General features: G+C 42.8%; 1 protein-coding gene and 2 gene segments (V, D, J or C); all 3 read left to right on the top strand.

Annotated features, from left to right (window-relative positions):
* Nucleotides 1–11856: 11856 nt before the first annotated feature.
* Nucleotides 11857–12833, top strand: LOC117595601. The segment is given in 2 exon segments: nucleotides 11857–11939; nucleotides 12225–12833. Coding segments are annotated over 2 exon segments (483 nt in total).
* Nucleotides 12834–13784: 951 nt separating this feature from the next.
* Nucleotides 13785–14252, top strand: LOC105015948. The segment is given in 2 exon segments: nucleotides 13785–13857; nucleotides 13954–14252. Coding segments are annotated over 2 exon segments (351 nt in total).
* Nucleotides 14253–14545: 293 nt separating this feature from the next.
* Nucleotides 14546–16734, top strand: LOC117595600. Its single transcript, XM_034297386.1, has 4 exons — nucleotides 14546–14722; nucleotides 14952–15444; nucleotides 16352–16466; nucleotides 16566–16734. Exons 1-4 carry the CDS (start codon nucleotides 14674–14676, stop codon nucleotides 16641–16643), a joined length of 735 nt encoding a protein of 244 aa, XP_034153277.1. The 5' UTR covers nucleotides 14546–14673; the 3' UTR covers nucleotides 16644–16734.
* Nucleotides 16735–18905: the final 2171 nt, after the last annotated feature.

The following is an 18905-nucleotide window of genomic DNA, read 5'->3' as shown; positions in this document are numbered from 1 at the left end:
CACTCTCTGAGTTCAGCAAACAAAACGTGATCATGGAGGGCAATTCGACCATTTGCGTCGTGCATTGGGGTCAGTTTGAGATTCATAGCACATTTACGTCAGTCCTGTAGGTGGAGCTACAGCTCAGCAAATACACATTTAATAAACACAGTAGAACTACCACAGTACTCCATGTGTATAAATCAGGCAGAGTAGACCTACCACAGTACTCCATGTGAAAAAACAGACCGGACACAAAATAACAAACTAGGTTGGTGTGCTGAGAATCCTCAAATTAATGTGGAGCGGTTTGTCTCATTGTTTCTGTCCTCAACACAGCGTCAACATGATCAGAGTTCTTCACTTCATCTCCATGGGTTACACAGTCTGGGCTGCAGGTATTTATTCAGGATATTCAGATTATTTGTAAGAAATATTTTTATTTGTTTAGATGTCATGTACTGATCAATATAATTATTGTGTCTTCAACCTTTTCCTATGTCCCACTCTTTCTTTCTCTCTCATTCTCTCCAGGTTCTTCTCTAAGTGACCAGGTTCACCAGCATCCAGCAGACCTGTTCAAGAAGCAGGGGGTCTCAGTTGATATGCACTGTTCACATAATATAGAATCCTACAATCGTATCCTCTGGTACAAACAAGATGGACATAGGAGATTAATATTTCTTGGATATATGGTAGGGACATCAGTAAACCCAGAGCCTGGAATTGATGTAACATTGAAAGGAGATGCTAATCAAGGTGGTACCAGCACCTTAACCATCAATCAAGTAACTCCCAACAGCAGTGCTGTGTATTTCTGTGCTGCTAGTTACACAGTGAATCAGATCTCCCTCTCTGCTCTACAATAACCTTTAAGAGTCCTCACACCTGCATCAAAGTCCCTCTGTAACTGACTCTCATTCTGTACCAACACATTCACCAGCTGGCCTGTTAGAAAGGGGAGGGTCTCTCTGATTACACATACAGGAGAACATCAGAACATCTCAAACATATACTGCTAGTTTCCTTCCTCCCATTGAATAAGAAAGCATGAGGACCCTTTCATCTGGCTTTGAGATGGAGATCAGGACCGAGTTCCAATTCAAAATGTATTTATCAAATGCACCGAATGACACAGCATCATTCGGAAAAATGAAATCCTTGTGACATGGCACACAACATCTACGTGGTAAGATTTCACAAACATATAAAGTAAAGCAATAAATTACATAACACAGTAAACTTGCAGCCATTTTAAAGAGTGTAGGAAAGTGGAATATGGACAATATGGTTAGAAGCGTTGAATAGAGGAGAATACATTTGAAATATTTCCCGTCATACTGTATATTGTAATTTGATGTCAGACCTGTAGGTGGAGATATAGCTCAACAAATACAAATGGAACAATCAGACAGATTAGACCTACCGCAGTAATCCTTGTTGACCAACATGACCAGAATTATTCTCTCCATCTCCAAGGGTTACACGATCACTAGATACATGGGCGGTTGACAATTTACTGTAGCCAGCCCTCTTTAATTCCCCAGGGATGACTGAAAGACACAGCCATGTGCATCTGTCCAACGTATTTGGCTCTACAGAGAAAATCTCTAGATATGATCCCCTCCTGTCTCAAGCCCTTCAGCTGATTAACAGCGTCATGGAGGGCAGGGTGTATTCTGATGGATTGTTGGGATTGTGATGTCACATCCTGTCCAATATTCTATGCAGTCCCTCTGATGTTGCATTTTGTTGTCTGCATCTCAAAATGATCACATCTCTCTATCCACTCTTGCTTATTTGCCTCACAGGTAATGAAATGCGTCCCATGTCTTCTAGTGATTTTCGGGTTCAGGTATTGTATAGTCTGTCTACATTTACCGTCACTGTGGTGTGTTTGAGTATGTTATTTAATTTGAAGTATGCATTTTGCCTCCGCCTCTTCCCAGGTCTCTCCCTCGGTCTGAAGGTTCATCAGACTCCCTCTGAGGTTGTACTGAAACATGGAGAAAACATTCAAATCTTCTGCCACCACGAGAGAACAAACTACAGACTGATGCAGTGGTTCCAGCAGTCACCAGGAGGAACGGAACTGAAACTCGTGGCCGATTTATATTTCAAGAGTCCGACCTCGTACATTGAAGAACACTTCAACATTACTGGGGATTTGAGTCAGAACAAAGTGAAGAATGCTTCTCTGAACATGTTCAACCTTCAAGGTCCCCGACACAGTGCAATGTATTTCTGTGTCTGCAGTGAAGGTGCACAGTGCTGTAGATCCACTGTCTCTACTACAAAAACTCTGGCAGATGTCTTACCCCTTTATTTCAGTGTCCAGGTCTATCTAACTTCAGTGTTGTATATCACATCTCCCTCACACCTATATACATTATACACTGCTCAAAAAAATTAAGGGAACACACAATCATCTCAGTATAAGACCAGGTCAGTTAACCTTCAGGGATATCAATGTGTCCTGTTAGGAAGCATAAGCGATTGTGAATCAATGTTACTAGTTCTGGTGCAAGTGAAAGTGACAACAGGTGCACTGGAGACGCAACAGCAAGACAACCCCCAAAAAGAGAATGGTTTTGCAGATGGTGGCCACAGACAATTGCTCTCTCTTTATCCTTCCTGACTGATTTTTCTTTAGTTTTGCGTTTTGCTAGTGTCCTTGTCACTACTGGTAGGTTGAGCCGGTACCTACCAGAGCCTTACAAAATGACCTCCAGCGAACAACTTGTGTGCATTTTTCTGACCAACTGTCAGAAACAGACCCCATGAGGGTGGTTTGAGTGCCAGGTGACCTCTAGTGGGACCTGTGCTCACAGCCCAGCACCGTGTAGCTCGATTGGTATTCGCCAGAGAACACCAGAATTGGCATGTCCGCCATGGGCATCTTGTTCTCAACACAGATAAGAGCAGGTTCACACTGGGTACGTGACAGACGTGAAAGACTCTGGAGACGCTGTGGTGAACATTATGCTGCCTGCAACATCTTCTAGCATGACCGGTTTGGCGGTGGGTCAGTGATGGCCTGGGGAGGCATATCCTTGGAGGGTCACACAGACCTCCACATGCTAGCCGACGGTAACTTGACTGCTGTTAGGTACCGGGATGATATCCTCAGACCCATCGTCAGACGTTACGCTGGTGCAGTGGGCCCTGGGTCCAAGTGCAAGACAATGCCCGGCCTCATGTGGCCAGAGTGTGTAGGCAGTTCCTAGATGACGAAGGCATCGTGCCATTAATTGGCCCTCACATCCCACAGTCCTGAATACAATTGTGAACCTCTGGGACGTTATGTATCGATGCATCTGATGCTGTCAAGTAGCGCAACAGACTGTCCAGGAGCTCACTGATGCCCTGATCCAGGTCTGGGAGGAGATCCCCCAGGATACCATTTGCCGTCTCATCAGGAGCATGTCCAGACATTGTCAGGAGTGCATACAGGCACGTGGGGGCCAGACACACTACTGAGTCACATTATGAGTTGCTAGTTAGAGCAGCCTGTGATTTCAGTTGTTTACTTTGATTTTCAGTGTGAGTTGGAATCCAACCATCAATCAGTTGTGGGATATTGGTTTCCACTGACCGTTGTTACATAATTTTGTTCTCAACTAATTACAAAGTGTAGATTAAAGATGTTGATCATTAATTCATTTTGTTCCTCGAGACCCAATGTGTGATTTAAGTGTTCCCTTAATTTCTTTGAGCAGTGTACTTTCTAAATAGCAGAGCACATTGTTCACATGATGTCTGGATCTCATTCACACTGTAACAATCAATCAAATGTACAGTATAAATCCCTTTTTGTATGAGCAGTTGTCACAAAGTGCTGTTACCAAACACCCAACCAGACAGCATTACATCACTGGTGATGTCACTTCCTGGTTCTCCTCTCCAGTCAGTTCAGATGTCAGATGGTTGTTGATGTTCAGCTGAGAGTCAACATGTATAAACCTGCCATGATCATCACTGTCCTACTACTGTGTCTCACAGGTAAAACTGTACAATTCATTATCAGTGAACATGATTTATTATCAGAGGAAAATATGTATGTATTTTTTGCATTAACATTCATCCCTTATCTATAATAATGATGATGATAATGATGATGATTAAATGTTGAATGTCTCTTTCTCTCTACAGGTCTTTCTCTCAATGTTGAGGTTCACCAGAATCCTTCTGCAGCCATCAGCAGACCTGGAGAGAATGTCCAACTCTTCTGCCACCATCAGAAAACAGACTACAGGGTCATGCTGTGGTACCAGAAATCTCCAGGAGAAACAGCACTCAAACTCATAGGATATTTAAATTTTCAGTCTCAAAGTGTTGAAAGATTATATGAAAATCATTTTAATATGAGTGGGGATCTGAGTGGAAATAGTCCAAAGAATGCCTCTCTGAATGTTTTCAACTTGGGACCTGAAGACACAGCAGTGTATTTCTGTGCTGCTAGTTATGCACAGTGTTTCACTACAGCCTCTCTGCTCTACAAAAACCTCTCATTCACTCTCAGTAGATGTATACTGTAGCAACACCTCCATCACAGCTGTATCCAGGTCTGGTGATGTCACTTCCTGGTTCTCCTCTCCAGTCAGTTCAGATGTCAGATGGTTGTTGATGTTCAGCTGAGAGTCAACATGTATAAACCTGTCATGATTATCACTGTCCTGCTACTGTGTCTCACAGGTAATATTGAAAATATGCTATTCAAAATAAAAATAGTTTACGTGGTAATAAATATTTATATGCATCCCTCATCTATGATGATGATTAATGGTGATTATCTTCTCTTTCTCTCTCAAGGTCTCTTTCTCTGTGTTGAGGTTCACCAGACTCCCTCTGCAGTCATCAGCAGACCTGGAGAGAATGTCCAACTCTTCTGCCACCATCAGAAAACAGATTACACTTTCATGTTGTGGTACCAGAAATCACCAGGAAAAACAGCACTGAATCTCATAGGATATTTAAATTATAAGACATCAGAGAATGAAAAGCCATATGATAAACGTTTTAAAATTAGTGGGGACTTGAGTGGAGAACAGGCAAAGAATGCATCTCTGAACATTTCTAACTTCACACCTGAAGACACAGCTGTGTATTTCTGTGCTGCTAGTTATGCACAGTGTTTCAATACTCCCTCTCTGCTCTACAAAAACCTCTCATTCACTCTCAGTAGATCATATAGCACCAACACCTCCATCACAGCTGCATCCAGGTCTGGATGTGATTCAGAGCCAAAATAATATTACAGTAATACCACAATGCATTCTGTCACTGATGATGAGGTCACTTCCTGTTCCTCTCCAGGTGGTTCAGATGAGATGTCAGTTGGTTTTCGATGTTCATCTTTTGGAGGAGACTCACCATGATCAGACCTGTCTTCATTATCACTGTACCACTATTCTGGATCACAGGTACCTTAGACAACTGGTATTTAGTAGTTCACTCAAATACCTATTAAATATGTAAGTGTGACTGTGTGTATAAATGTGAATGTATGTGTATATATAAAATATATTCAAAACATTACTGATATTATTTTATATTGACCTTTTTCACTCAAATATTTGTTCTATATACATATACATAATACAAGGTAGAGTGAAAAAGTCAATGTAATATAATTGTAATGTTCTTTCTTCTCCTTCTCTATAATTTTCCCCCCTTCATTTCTCTCACTCCATCTCTATCTTTCCATCTTTTTCCAGGTGTGTCTCTCAGTAATGAAGTGTACCAGTCTCCTTCTAAGATCCTGGTAAAGCCTGATGGTTTTTCCACACTCAACTGCAGTCACAAAATATCCAACTATGACACCATCCTCTGGTACCATCGTTCATTGGGAGACACGGCTCTCAAACTCATAGGATACTCTTTTTATAAAGACCCTAAAGTTGAACCCTCATATCAAATATATTTTAACATGTCAGGCGATGGAAGGAGTGAGGCCTTCCTTCATCTTTTCAACCTGAGACTGACAGAAGACAGTGGGGAGTATTTCTGCGCTGCTGGTCAACACAGTGGTTCACAGTCCCAGTCTACTGTACAAAAACCCTATCAGATCCAGCACACTCTGTTCCGTGTGAGGGAAGGTAAAAAGAGATTGAGACAAAAAGAGGTTGTGCGGAGTGTACATGTCTCGTAAATCAAAGTCACTGTGATGATGTCATATCCTCTGTCTACATCTACACGTGTCTCCTTTCTGTCTCAGTGTACCTGACCCAATGATCTTCACTGTCTGTATCATTTCATTGTCTTGTGCTAAGGCACACTGTTTCACTAGCAATTGTGTCACATTTGGGTATTTGAAAAACCTGTTCACAAGCTAATTATAACTCTACGTAGATTTGCATAAATGTTTGAATGATCTCCTCTTCCTTCCATAAAACACATGAAATTGTCCTTTAAAAGCCTCCTTCAGGAGCGACAGATACAGCTGCTGGGGTGTCTCTACACAAACAACAGAAACCTGGAGCCTAATTTCAAAGACAAAATAAAAACCTACAAAAAACACCTCTTCTCATACTTCACAATGCCACAAGAGGGCTCTACATCACATTCATAAAACATTTTCTTTACTTTCCAAGTCTTTTCTTTCATGTTTTTGTGTCTTTATGTTATTGTACTTCACAGCGCAACCAGCAAAAAAAGACTATACGTTTCATTATAATTAAAAAACCCATTGTGTATGTGGCCTGGGTTGTATGTTTTCCAATTATAAGAAAATGGAAAACATACAAGACCACTGATAATCTCCCCCGATCCAGGGCTCTACGCAGGATCTCACCCCGTGGGGTCAAAATGATCACAGGAACGGTGAGAAAAAATCCCAGAACCACACAGGGGGACCTAGTGAATGACCTGCAGAGAGCTGGGACCAAAGTAACAAAGGCTACCATCAGTAACACACTATGCCGCCATTTTCTTATATTTGCTCCCACAGTTGATTTCTTCACACCAAGCTACTTACCTATTGCAGATTCAGTCTTCCTAACCTGGTGCAGGTCTACAGTTTTGTTTCTGGTGTCCTTTGACAGCTCTTTGGTCTTGGCCATAGTGGAGTTTGGAGTGTGACTGTTTGAGATTGTAGACAGGTGTCTTTTATACTGATAAGTTTAAACAGGTGCCATTAATACAGGTAACGAGTGGAGGACAGAGGAGCCTCTTAAAGAAGTTACAGGTCTGTGAGAGCCAGAAATCTTGCTTGTTTGTAGGTGACTAAATATTTATTTTACTGAGGAATTTACCAATAAATTCATAAAAAATCCTACAATGTGATTTTCTGGAATTTATTTTCTCATTTTGTCTCTCATAGTTGAAGTGTACCTATGATGAAAATTACAGGCCTCTCTCATATTTTTAAATGGGAGAACTTGCACAGTTGGTGGCTGACTAAATACTTTTTTGCCCCACTGTACATTATACACAAGGGAACACACAATCATCTCAGTATAAGACCAGGTCAGTTAACCTTCAGGGATATCAATGTGTCCTGTTAGGAAGCATAAGCGATTGTAAATCAATGTCACTAGTTCTGGTGCAAGTGAAAGTGACAACAGGTGCACTGGAGACGCAACAGCAAGACAACCCCCAAAAAGAGAATGGTTTTGCAGGTGGTGGCCACAGACAATTGCTCTCTCTTTATCCTTCCTGACTGATTTTTCTTTCGTTTTGCGATTTGCTAGTGTCCTTGTCACTACTGGTAGCATGAGCCGGTACCTACCAGAGCCTTACAAAATGACCTCCAGCGAGCAACTTGTGTGCATTTTTCTGGCCAACTGTCAGAAACAGACCCCATGAGGGTGGCTTGAGTGCCAGGTGACCTCTAGTGGGACCTGTGCTCACAGCCCAGCACCGTGTAGCTCGATTGGTATTCGCCAGAGAACACCAGAATTGGCATGTCCGCCATGGGCATCTTGTTCTCAACACAGATAAGAGCAGGTTCACACTGGGTACGTGACAGACGTGAAAGACTCTGGAGACACTGTGGTGAACATTATGCTGCCTGCAACATCTTCCAGCATGACCGGTTTGGCGGTGGGTCAGTGATGGCCTGGGGAGGCATATACTTGGAGGGTCACACAGACCTCCACATGCTGGCCGACGGTAACTTGACTGCTGTTAGGTACCGGGATGATATCCTCAGACCCATCGTCAGACGTTACGCTGGTGCAGTGGACCCTGGGTTCCTTCAGGTGCAGGACACAGCCCAGCCTCATGTTGCCAGAGTGTGTAGGCAGTTCCTAGATGACGAAGGCAACAGACTGTCCAGGAGCTCCCTGATGCCCTGATCCAGGTCTGGGAGGAGATCCCCCAGGATACCATCTGCCATCTCATCAGGAGCATGCCCAGACATTGTCGGGAGTGCATACAGGCGCGTGGGGGCCAGACACAGTACTTAGTCACATTATGAGTTGCTAGTTAGAGCAGCCTGTGATTTCAGTTGTTTACTTTGATTTTCAGTGTGAGTTTGAATCCAACCATCAATCAGTTGTGGGATATTGATTTCCACTGACCGTTGTTACATAATTTTGTTCTCAACTTATTACAAAGTGTAGATTAAAGATGTTGATCATTAATTCATTTCGTTCCTCGAGACCCAATGTGTGATTTAAGTGTTCCCTTAATTTCTTTGAGCAGTGTACTTTCTAAATAGCAGAGCACATTGTTCACATGATGTCAGGATCTCATTCACACTGTAACAATCAATCAAATGTACAGAATAAACCCCTTTTTGTATCAGCAGTTGCCACAAAGTGCTGTTACCAAACACCCAACCTGACAGCATAACAACATTGGTGATGTCACTTCCTGGTTCTCCTCTCCAGTCAGTTCAGATGAGGTGAGATGTCAGATGGTTGTTGATGTACAGCTGAGAGTCAACATGTATAAACCTGTCATGATTATCACTGTCCTACTGCTGTGTCTCACAGGTAATATTGAAAATATGCTATTCAAAATAAAAATTGTTTACGTGTAAATAAATATTTATATGCATCCCTCATCTATGATGATGATTAATGGTGATTATCTTCTCTTTCTCTCTCAAGGTCTCTTTCTCTGTGTTGAGGTTCACCAGACTCCCTCTGGAGTCATCAGCAGACCTGGAGAGAATGTCCAACTCTTCTGCCACCATCAGAAAACAGACTACAGGGTCATGCTGTGGTACCAGAAATCACCAGGAGAAACAGCACTGAATCTCATAGGATATTTAAATTATAAGACATCAGAGAGTGAAAAGCCATATGATAAACGTTTTAAAATTAGTGGGGACTTGGGTGGAGAACAGGCAAAGAATGCATCTCTGAACATTTCTAACTTCACATCTGAAGACACAGCTGTGTATTTCTGTGCTGCTAGTTACGCACAGTGTTTCACTACACCCTCTCTGCTCTACAAAAACTTCTCATTCACTCTCAGTAGATGTATACTGTAGCAACACCTCCATCACAGCTGTATCCAGGTCTGGATGTGATTCAGAGCCAAAATAATATTTCAGTAATACCACAATGCATTCTGTCACTGATGATGAGGTCACTTCCTGTTCCTCTCCAGGTGGTTCAGATGAGATGTCAGTTGGTTTTCGATGTTCATCTTTTGGAGGAGACTCACCATGATCAGACCTGTCTTCATTATCACTGTACCACTATTCTGGATCACAGGTACCTTAGACAACTGGTATTTAGTAGTTCACTCAAATACCTATTAAATATGTAAGTGTGACTGTGTGTATAAATGTGAATGTATGTGTATATATAAAATATATTCAAAACATTACTGATATTATTTTATATTGACCTTTTTCACTCAAATATTTGTTCTATATACATATACATAATACAAGGTAGAGTGAAAAAGTCAATGTAATATAATTGTAATGTTCTTTCTTCTCCTTCTCTATAATTTTCCCCCCTTCATTTCTCTCACTCCATCTCTATCTCTCCATCTTTTTCCAGGTGTGTCTCTCAGTAATGAAGTGTACCAGTCTCCTTCTAAGATCCTGGTAAAGCCTGATGGTTTTTCCACACTCAACTGCAGTCACAAAATATCCAACTATGACACCATCCTCTGGTACCATCGTTCAGTGGGAGACATGGCTCTCAAACTCATAGGATACTCTTTTTATAAAGACCCTAAAGTTGAACCCTCATATCAACCCTCATATCAAATATATTTTAACATGTCAGGCGATGGAAGGAGTGAGGCCTTCCTTCATCTTTTCAACCTGAGACTGACAGAAGACAGTGGGGAGTATTTCTGCGCTGCTAGTCAACACAGTGGTTCACAGTCCCAGTCCACTGTACAAAAACCCTATCAGATCCAGCACACTCTGTTCCGTGTGCTGGAGCTTGTCCGGCTGAGGGAAGGTAAAAAGAGATTGAGACAAAAAGAGGTTGTGCGGAGTGTACATGTCCTGGATGACGAAGGCATCGTGCCATTAACTGGCCCTCACATCCCACAGTCCTGAATCCAATTGTGAACCTCTGGGACGTTATGTATCGATGCATCTGATGCTGTCAAGCAGCGCAACAGACTGTCCAGGAGCTCACTGATGCCCTGATCCAGGTCTGGGAGGAGATCCCCCAGGATACCATCTGCCATCTCATCAGGAGCATGCCCAGACGTTGTCGGGAGTGCATACAGGCGCGTGGGGGCCATACACACTACTGAGTCACATTATGAGTTGCTAGTTAGAGCAGCCTGTGATTTCAGTTGTTTACTTTGATTTTCAGTGTGAGTTTGAATCCAACCATCAATCAGTTGTGGGTTTTTGGTTTCCACTGACCGTTGTTACATAATTTTTTTCTCAACTAATTACAAAGTGTAGATTAAAGATGTTGATCATTAATTCATTTTGTTCCTCGAGACACAATGTATGATTTAAGTGTTCTCTTAATTTCTTTGAGCAGTGTATTTTCTAAATAGCAGAGCACATTGTTCACATGATGTCTGGATCTCATTCACACTGTAACAATCATTTAAATGTACAGTATAAATCCCTTTTTGTATCAGCAGTTGTCACAAAGTGCTGTTACCAAACACCCAACCAGACAGCATTACATCACTGGTGATGTCACTTCCTGGTTCTCCTCTCCAGTCAGTTCAGATGTCAGATGGTTGTTGATGTTCAGCTGAGAGTCAACATGTATAAACCTGTCATGATCATCACTGTCCTACTACTGTGTCTCACAGGTAAAACTGTACAATTCATTATCAGTGAACATGATTTATTATCAGAGGAAAATATGTATGTATTTTTTGCATTAACATTCATCCTTTATCTATAATAATGATGATGATAATGATGATGATTAATGTTGAATGTCTTTTTCTCTCTACAGGTCTTTCTCTTAATGTTGAGGTTCACTAGAATCCTTCTGCAGTCATCAGCAGACCTGGAGAGAATGTCCAACTCTTCTGCCACCATCAGAAAACAGACTACAGGGTCATGCTGTGGTACCAGAAATCTCCAGGAGAAACAGCACTCAAACTCATAGTATATTTAAATGTTCAGTCTCAAAATGTTGAAAAATTATATGAAAATAATTTTAATATGAGTGGGGATCTGAGTGGAAATAGTCCAAAGAATGCCTCTCTGAATGTTTTCAACTTGGGACCTGAAGACACAGCTGTGTATTTCTGTGCTGCTAGTTATGCACAGTGTTTCACTACAGCCTCTCTGATCTACAAAAACCTCTCATTCACTCTCAGTAGATGTATACTGTAGCAACACCTTCATCACAGCTGTATCCAGGTCTGGATGTGATTCAGAGCCAAAATAATATTACAGTAATACCACAATGCATTCTGTCACTAATGATGAGGTCACTTCCTGTTCCTCTCCAGGTGGTTCAGATGAGATGTCAGTTGGTTTTCATTGTTCATCTTTTGGAGGAGACTCACCATGATCAGACCTGTCTTCATTATCACTGTACCACTATTCTGGATCACAGGTACCTTAGACAACTGGTATTTAGTAGTTCACTCAAATACCTATTAAATATGTAAGTGTGACTGTGTGTATAAATGTGAATGTATGTGTATATATAAAATATATTCAAAACATTACTGATATTATTTCATATTGACCTTTTTCAGTCAAATATTTGTTATACATACATATACATAATACAAGGTAGAGTGAAAAAGTCAATGTAATATAATTGTAATGTTCTTTCTCTATAATTTTCCCCCCTTCATTTTTCTCACTCCATCTCTATCTCTCCATCTTTTTCCAGGTGTGTCTCTCAGTAATGAAGTGTACCAGTCTCCTTCTAAGATCCTGGTAAAGCCTGATGGTTTTTCCACACTCAACTGCAGTCACAAAATATCCAACTATGACACCATCCTCTGGTACCATCGTTCAGTGGGAGACACAGCTCTCAAACTCATTGGATACTCTTTTTATAAAGACCCTAAAGTTGAACCCTCATATCAAATATATTTTAACATGTCAGGCGATGGAAGGAGTGAGGCCTTCCTTCATCTTTTCAACCTGAGACTGACAGAAGACAGTGGGGAGTATTTCTGTGCTGCTAGTCAACACAGTGGTTCACAGTCCCAGTCTACTGTACAAAAACCCTATCAGATCCAGCACACTCTGTTCCGTGTGAGGGAAGGTAAAAAGAGATTGAGACAAAAAGAGGTTGTGCGGAGTGTACATGTCTCGTAAATCAAAGTCACTGTGATGATGTCATATCCTCTGTCTACATCTACACGTGTCTCCTTTCTGTCTCAGTGTACCTGACCCAATGATCCTCACTGTCTGTTTCATTTCATTGTCTTGTGCTAAGGCACACTGTTTCACTAGCAATTGTGTCAAATTTGGGTACATGAAAAACCTGTTCACAAGCTAATTGTAACTCTACATAGATTTGCATAAATGATTGAATGATCTCCTCTTCCTTCACCTATCCATGGTTTGATTTAGGTATTGAAGTTCTCCAGACTCCTGCTGCCTTGTTAACTGCTCCTGGAATGAGCCATTCTCTGCCGTTCCCACACCATAAAACACATGAAATTGTCCTTTAAAAGCCTCCTTCAGGAGCGACAGATACAGCTGCTGGGGTGTCTCTACACAGACAACAGAAACCTGGAGTCTAATTTCAAAGACAAAATAAAAACCTACAAAAAACACCTCTTCTCATACTTCACAACGCCACAAGAGGGCTCTACATCATATTCATAAAACATTTTCTTTACTTTCCAAGTCTTTTCATTCATGTTTTTGTGTCTTTATGTTATTGTACTTCACAGCGGAACCAGCAACAAAGACTATACGTTTCATTATGATTAAAAAACCCATTGTGGATGTGGCCTGGTTTGGTTCTGATCTGGGTCAGGGAATTGTAGAGGTATGATCTCATGGTCAAATCTAGATCCTCAAGGAAAATAAATTTGTAACACTTGAATTATTTTAAGTGTACGAAAAGTGTTTCCATATCAGTAACATTTTAAGTAAATATCTACTAGCCCTAACCCTTACTCTAACCTTAACCTTCATATTAACCTTACCCGAAACTTACCAAGCAGTTTTTTATCTTGCACATAGTTTGTTGTTCAAGTGTGCTGATAGCATTACCATCTACAGAACAACTGCAGATGGATATTGGGACTCTCAAAATAATGTGTTGAAACCGGCACCATGTCAGAAGCTCCTCCCACCTCAGAACTAGCTCTAACTGTATAGTGACCCCATATCAGAGAAGCTCCTCCCATTACAGAACTCTCAGATCACAGTGTTTGTTTGAGACAGAAGGATCACCCTGGTTCTACCCCCTCCACCCCACTTTCCAGGGACAGACAGACAGACACACAGTATGATGCTAGTTCTCGTAGCTACAGTCTCACTTCTCTGCCTCTCCGGTGGAGGTAAGGGGCAGTATATCAGTGTTGGGGTGAGTAGAAGACCTGTTTCAGCATAGACTCACTTTCCCTGATCATAACCCTCCCTATTGCTCCTTCCAGTCTCCTGTGCGTCCCTCGTGGTCCAACAATCTCCCAGTCAACTCCACAAGAGGCCAGGAGACCCCATGAAGATCACCTGTAGTCATCATGACAGCAGATACGATAAGATCTACTGGTACCACCAGACAGATGGACAGAAGCTCCGGATGCTTGGATATCTGTCCTTTAAAGAACCATTAGATGTGGATGGGAAATTTACAATGTCTGGAGACGCTGAGAACGAGGGTTTTCTGGAGTCGTCCGCACTTGAGGTTGAAGATACTGGGTTCTATTATTGTGCTGTGAGTAAAGCACAGTGAAGCAGCTCTACACTACACTGCACATAAAACCCTGCTGCTACGCTGAAGTTCAAATTCCCTCCCTCATAACTTCACATGAAACCCTCCCTCTAAATGAAATCCCTCCTCCAACACTATACAGTAAACCCTTCCCCTCCCTCTAAATGAAACCCCTCCCTCTGCTCTACATACTGAACCCCTCCCCTCCCTTTACCCTGCACCCTAAACACTTTCCTCTACTCTAAACACATTTCCTGCCCACCTATGCTACCAGACCTCTGATATCTCAATGAAGTTTCTTGAGTTAATTCAGTAAACTGAGGTGGAAACAAACATTTTAATGTAATAGTACAAATCTGCAATTCCAGGTTTTATTAATTTGGTCCCTTATCTCAAAGTTGGTAAACATAACGTTTTTTATTTTGTTTCGGAAAAGGCAAAAATGTTTAAAGTATTTGCCACGGTCATCATTCCGCTCTCTTTCCTCACGGGTAAGGTGTCATGATAATTAATGTGATGGAGTGAACACTCAAAGCCGGGATTTCTTGGTAACACTTTATAACACTTTGTAAAACTCTTTCTAAGATATTTTTCTTGTCAATTCTTTCCTCACTTTGTGTTCTAAGAGCTTCAAAACAACAGCAGATGTCAAAATCAGCACGTTTGTTCGATAGATTGGTTTGACCACATCGCTGATTGCTGACTGATTTGTCCCGATAGAAGTGGCGCTCTCTGCTCTCCTCATCAACCAGACCCCTCCACACCTCATCAGGACACCTGAACACAACGAGTCACACCTGGACTGCTACCATGGTGATAACGACTACCCATACATGCTGTGGTATCAGCACAAGGGAGGACAGAAGACCATGGAACTCATCGGATATCTGCACTACAAGAAGCCGACCATGGAGAAGAACTTTGAAGCGCGGTTCAACCTGATTGGTCACTCCAAGGCCAAGGCGTCCCTGGTAATCTCTGGCGTCGTCTCCTCAGACAGCGCTGTGTATTACTGTGCAGCCAGTCAGCACAGTGCTGAACATTCAGTCCCTCCCCGAACAAAAAGCTCCTGGCGCGGTCGCCTCGGCGGCGTCACACCTGCGTCTAACCACCGCCTCCGCTCTCTAAAATTAGAAGAAGAAAGGATGGTCGACAGGTGGTCTTCAGGCAAACCAGTCGGCACCCAAGCTTCCCGGGAGGTGTTTTTGAGGAGGTTCTCGAAGCTGTGTATTAGATGTGTTAAAAGATAGAAAAAAAAAGAGAGCACACCTGATTCCAGTGAGATAGATCAGGGCTACAACCGAAATTGTGAGACAGCTGGAGTTTGCCAATTATAACTGTGGCGGGTGTAGCTGTCTCAGAGATGGACCTTTGTATTTGGTGCCAGTGAATTTGACACATCTAAATGTACTTGCTATGAATTTGCCAAAACGTGTGACATGTTCCCTCTGTCATGGTTCAGACGGGCTTGAGGAGGAGATGATCATGTCTCGTAGCAAAGCAGACGGAGGAGAGATAGGGTACACTGACAACAGAACTGATGATGGAGTTGTTGCCATGAGGCAAGGCCATAATCGCTAAATGGACATCATCAGACGGATAGGAGAGTTAAAATGGGTGTAAATATTAAATCACTGGGCTACTTTGAATGTGTAGAGTGATGAATCCGTTTTAGTCTGAACCTGTGGTAGGATCCATTTGGGGTTACATGGAGACGCACAATGTCGTTGGTCCATTAGTTGTGCTTAGACTGCAATACCGCAAGTAGACTTTTCTCACTGCCATAACCCAGTCAGTGTAATCCATGTTTGAACAGACTACATGTCATTCAACTGTTGTCCAGCGGGGGCAGTGTTGCTACAGTCTAATAGGTATTGTAGCTTAGTTCATGAGGACTGACAGACAGGAGCTCTTCTCTAGAGAACATTTATTCTATTCCTCTGCTGTTGAACGAGATAATGATGATGAGAGGTGTCGTGAACTTGTCCTTCCTCCTACTTCTGTTGCCAGGTAACCCCATCAATCGTTCCGAATACAGTGACCTCAGAGAGCATCTAAAGAGGCCAGCGTTTTACTGGTTTTCCCTAAATGTCAAACTTCACCTCCTGTCTCCGATGAAGGTGTTCTGGACGGCAGCAGAATGTTCCAGTCACAGCGATTAGTCTTGGAGAGCCTGGAAGGAGGCGTTCGTCTCAGCTGTGGCCAAACCAATTCCGGGGACTTCTACATATATTGGTAATATTGGAAGATTTTCCAAACAGGCCCCATTAATAAAGACAACCCAACCTAATGGATCAATGTAGTCACTAAAAGCTGATACATCTGATTAAACAGGTACCGAAGGACAGCACAGAGCCGAGCCCTCACGTTACTGGCCTACTTGTACATAGGCGCGTCCAACCAAACAACTGACTTTGCAAACCTTCGCTTCGCTATCGACGAAAACGGAGACAGTCGAGGAGACCTGCAGATACGGTATCTTACCAGGAAAGACTCTGGGGAGTATTTCTGTGCCACCAGCGTAGCACTCTGCTCCAGACCTTCCTCGTTCCTCCACAAAAACCCATATATATATACTGTACATTTCATTACATAAATTGTTGTTTGTGTCACTGAGCAAGGCATCCTTGCTTGCTCCGCTCATCGCTCATAGTGGCCGCTCTTGGACATTGTTTTCTCCCCATATACAGATCTAGGGTCAGCTTTCTCTCCCACAACCCTAATCCTAAATAATAGCGGAGACATATTAAACTGACCCAGGATCAGCCTCTATGGATGACTTACCTGTGATGGAGCAAAAGAGGGGGTGTAGCTTGTTGTGGTTATAGATGTTGGTGATCATGATGTCATTTCCTTCCATTCCATGACCTGAAGTGATAATATTCTCTCATTCTCTCCGCCACACTTCTGAGTCAACATGAGCCCAGTTTTCATCTCCCTCACTGTCTCTCTGCTCTGCCTTATAGGTACTGTGAGGATTTATAGGTAATTAGAATTACAGGTTTCAAAATAGCTCCTGAAACGTGAAAACATGCTGGATTTTTGGACAATAATGATTAAATTGCTTATCCCTGTTGATAGAAATAGTTTTGTCCTCTTTTGTCCTGTTCTCTCTTCTCCTCCTCTCCTCTCCTGTGTGTTCCAGGTGTGAGTCTGACAGAGGTACTGATAACTCAGTGGCCCAGGTCTATATGTAGCCAGCCCAACACCTCCGTGGACATCCACTGTCTCCAGGATGCAGGCTATGAGTACATGTACTGGTACAGGCACCTCCCTGGAGAGGGCCCTCAACTAATGGCCTCTTTTGTCGTTGGATCAGCAAGCTACGAACCAGGGTTTAAGACTGGCATCAGAGTCTGGAGCCCTGAGAGCTCAGCCCAGAGAAAGGGCTCAGAGAAGCAGTGGTCTCTGACAGTGCAGAGGCTGCAGGTTTCAGACCAGGCTGTGTATCTGTGTGCTGTCAGTCCCCACAGTGAGTCAGGGACGCTCGACTCTGTCACAAAATCACACTCTGGGAGGCTGCCAAGTTCTGTAACACCTGCATCGTCTTGAAAAAATGTCTGTCACTCGGCAATGACAAAAGATGGTGAACTGGTGGTGAGCTGAGGAGTTTCCTCATGGAGAAGGACAAAGCCCTTCAGTCACAGTGGCAGAGGCCGAGAAGTGGTCTTTAAAGAGGCAGTTTAGATAGTGTGTCTGCAAAACACAAGTCTGCAGTCAGGCTGATAAAGAAATTCACTAGCAAGAGCCCTCTGTAGACTGGCCTATCAGCGTCAGTGTGTTTTTGGAAAGACTGGCCCGGTTGTGTCAGTGTCGGTATGTTAGTCTGTAGACTGGCCTGGCAGTAGAGGGAGACAAAGTCCAGAAATGTGTTTAGTTATCAAGAGGAAGTAGTGATTGGTGAAACTCATTTTGTTCTCTCTCTCTCCTCTCCTCCTCTCTCCTCTCCTCCTCTCTCCTCTCCTCTCTCCTCTCCACCTCTCTCCTCTCCTCCTCTCTCCTCTCCACCTCTCTCCTCTCCTCCTCTCTCCTCTCCACCTCTCTCCTCTCCTCCTCTCTCCTCTCCTCCTCTCTCCTTTGCTCTCTGCTTCTGTGCTCTGGAGGGTGGTTGTCAACTCAATATAATACGATTTGTCAAATGAACACAATATGCACATTGAATTGACTAGATTACATATTTTGACTTAATTGCAGAAACATTTTAAGACATGGCAGTGTCAGTATATTGGTCTGTAGACTGGCCTTTCAGTGTCACCATACTGGTCTGTAGACTGGCCTGTCAATGTCACCATATTTGTCTGTAGACTGGCCTGTCAGTGTCAGTATACTAGTCTGTAAACTAGCCTGTTAGTTTCAGTATATTGGTCTGTAGACTGGCCTGTCAGTGTCAGTATATTAGTCTGTAGACTGGCCTGTCGGTGTCAGTAAATTAGTCTGTAGACTGGCCTGTCAGTGTCAGTATATTAGTCTGTGGACTGGCCTGTCAGTGTCAGTATATTAGTCTGTAGACTGGCCTGTCAGTAGAGGGAGACACAGCCCCAATTTTATTTCAGTTCTCAAGAGGAAGTGGTGGTGGATAAAACCCCTCACTCTCTCCACACCCTCTCTGTTCTCTCAGTCGTTTTTCCTCCTCTCTCTCACTTTCTTCATTCATCACAGCACTGGAAGGTAACT

The sequence above is a fragment of the Esox lucius genome, chromosome 15 (assembly GCF_011004845.1).
Source record: "Esox lucius isolate fEsoLuc1 chromosome 15, fEsoLuc1.pri, whole genome shotgun sequence".
Lineage (NCBI taxonomy): Eukaryota > Metazoa > Chordata > Actinopteri > Esociformes > Esocidae > Esox > Esox lucius.
The sequence above is the reverse complement of the archived record's forward strand: the minus strand, read 5'-3'. Positions and strand labels throughout refer to the sequence as shown.

Coding starts and splice junctions, on each gene's coding strand:
- LOC117595600 (XM_034297386.1), top strand. CDS start 14,674: ATGTTTAAAGTATTTGCCACGGTCATCATTCCGCTCTCTTTCCTCACG. Junction 15,445..16,351: donor CGGGAGGTGTTTTTGAGGAG/GTTCTCGAAGCT, acceptor TCTCCGATGAAG/GTGTTCTGGACGGCAGCAGA. Junction 16,467..16,565: donor GGGGACTTCTACATATATTG/GTAATATTGGAA, acceptor CTGATTAAACAG/GTACCGAAGGACAGCACAGA.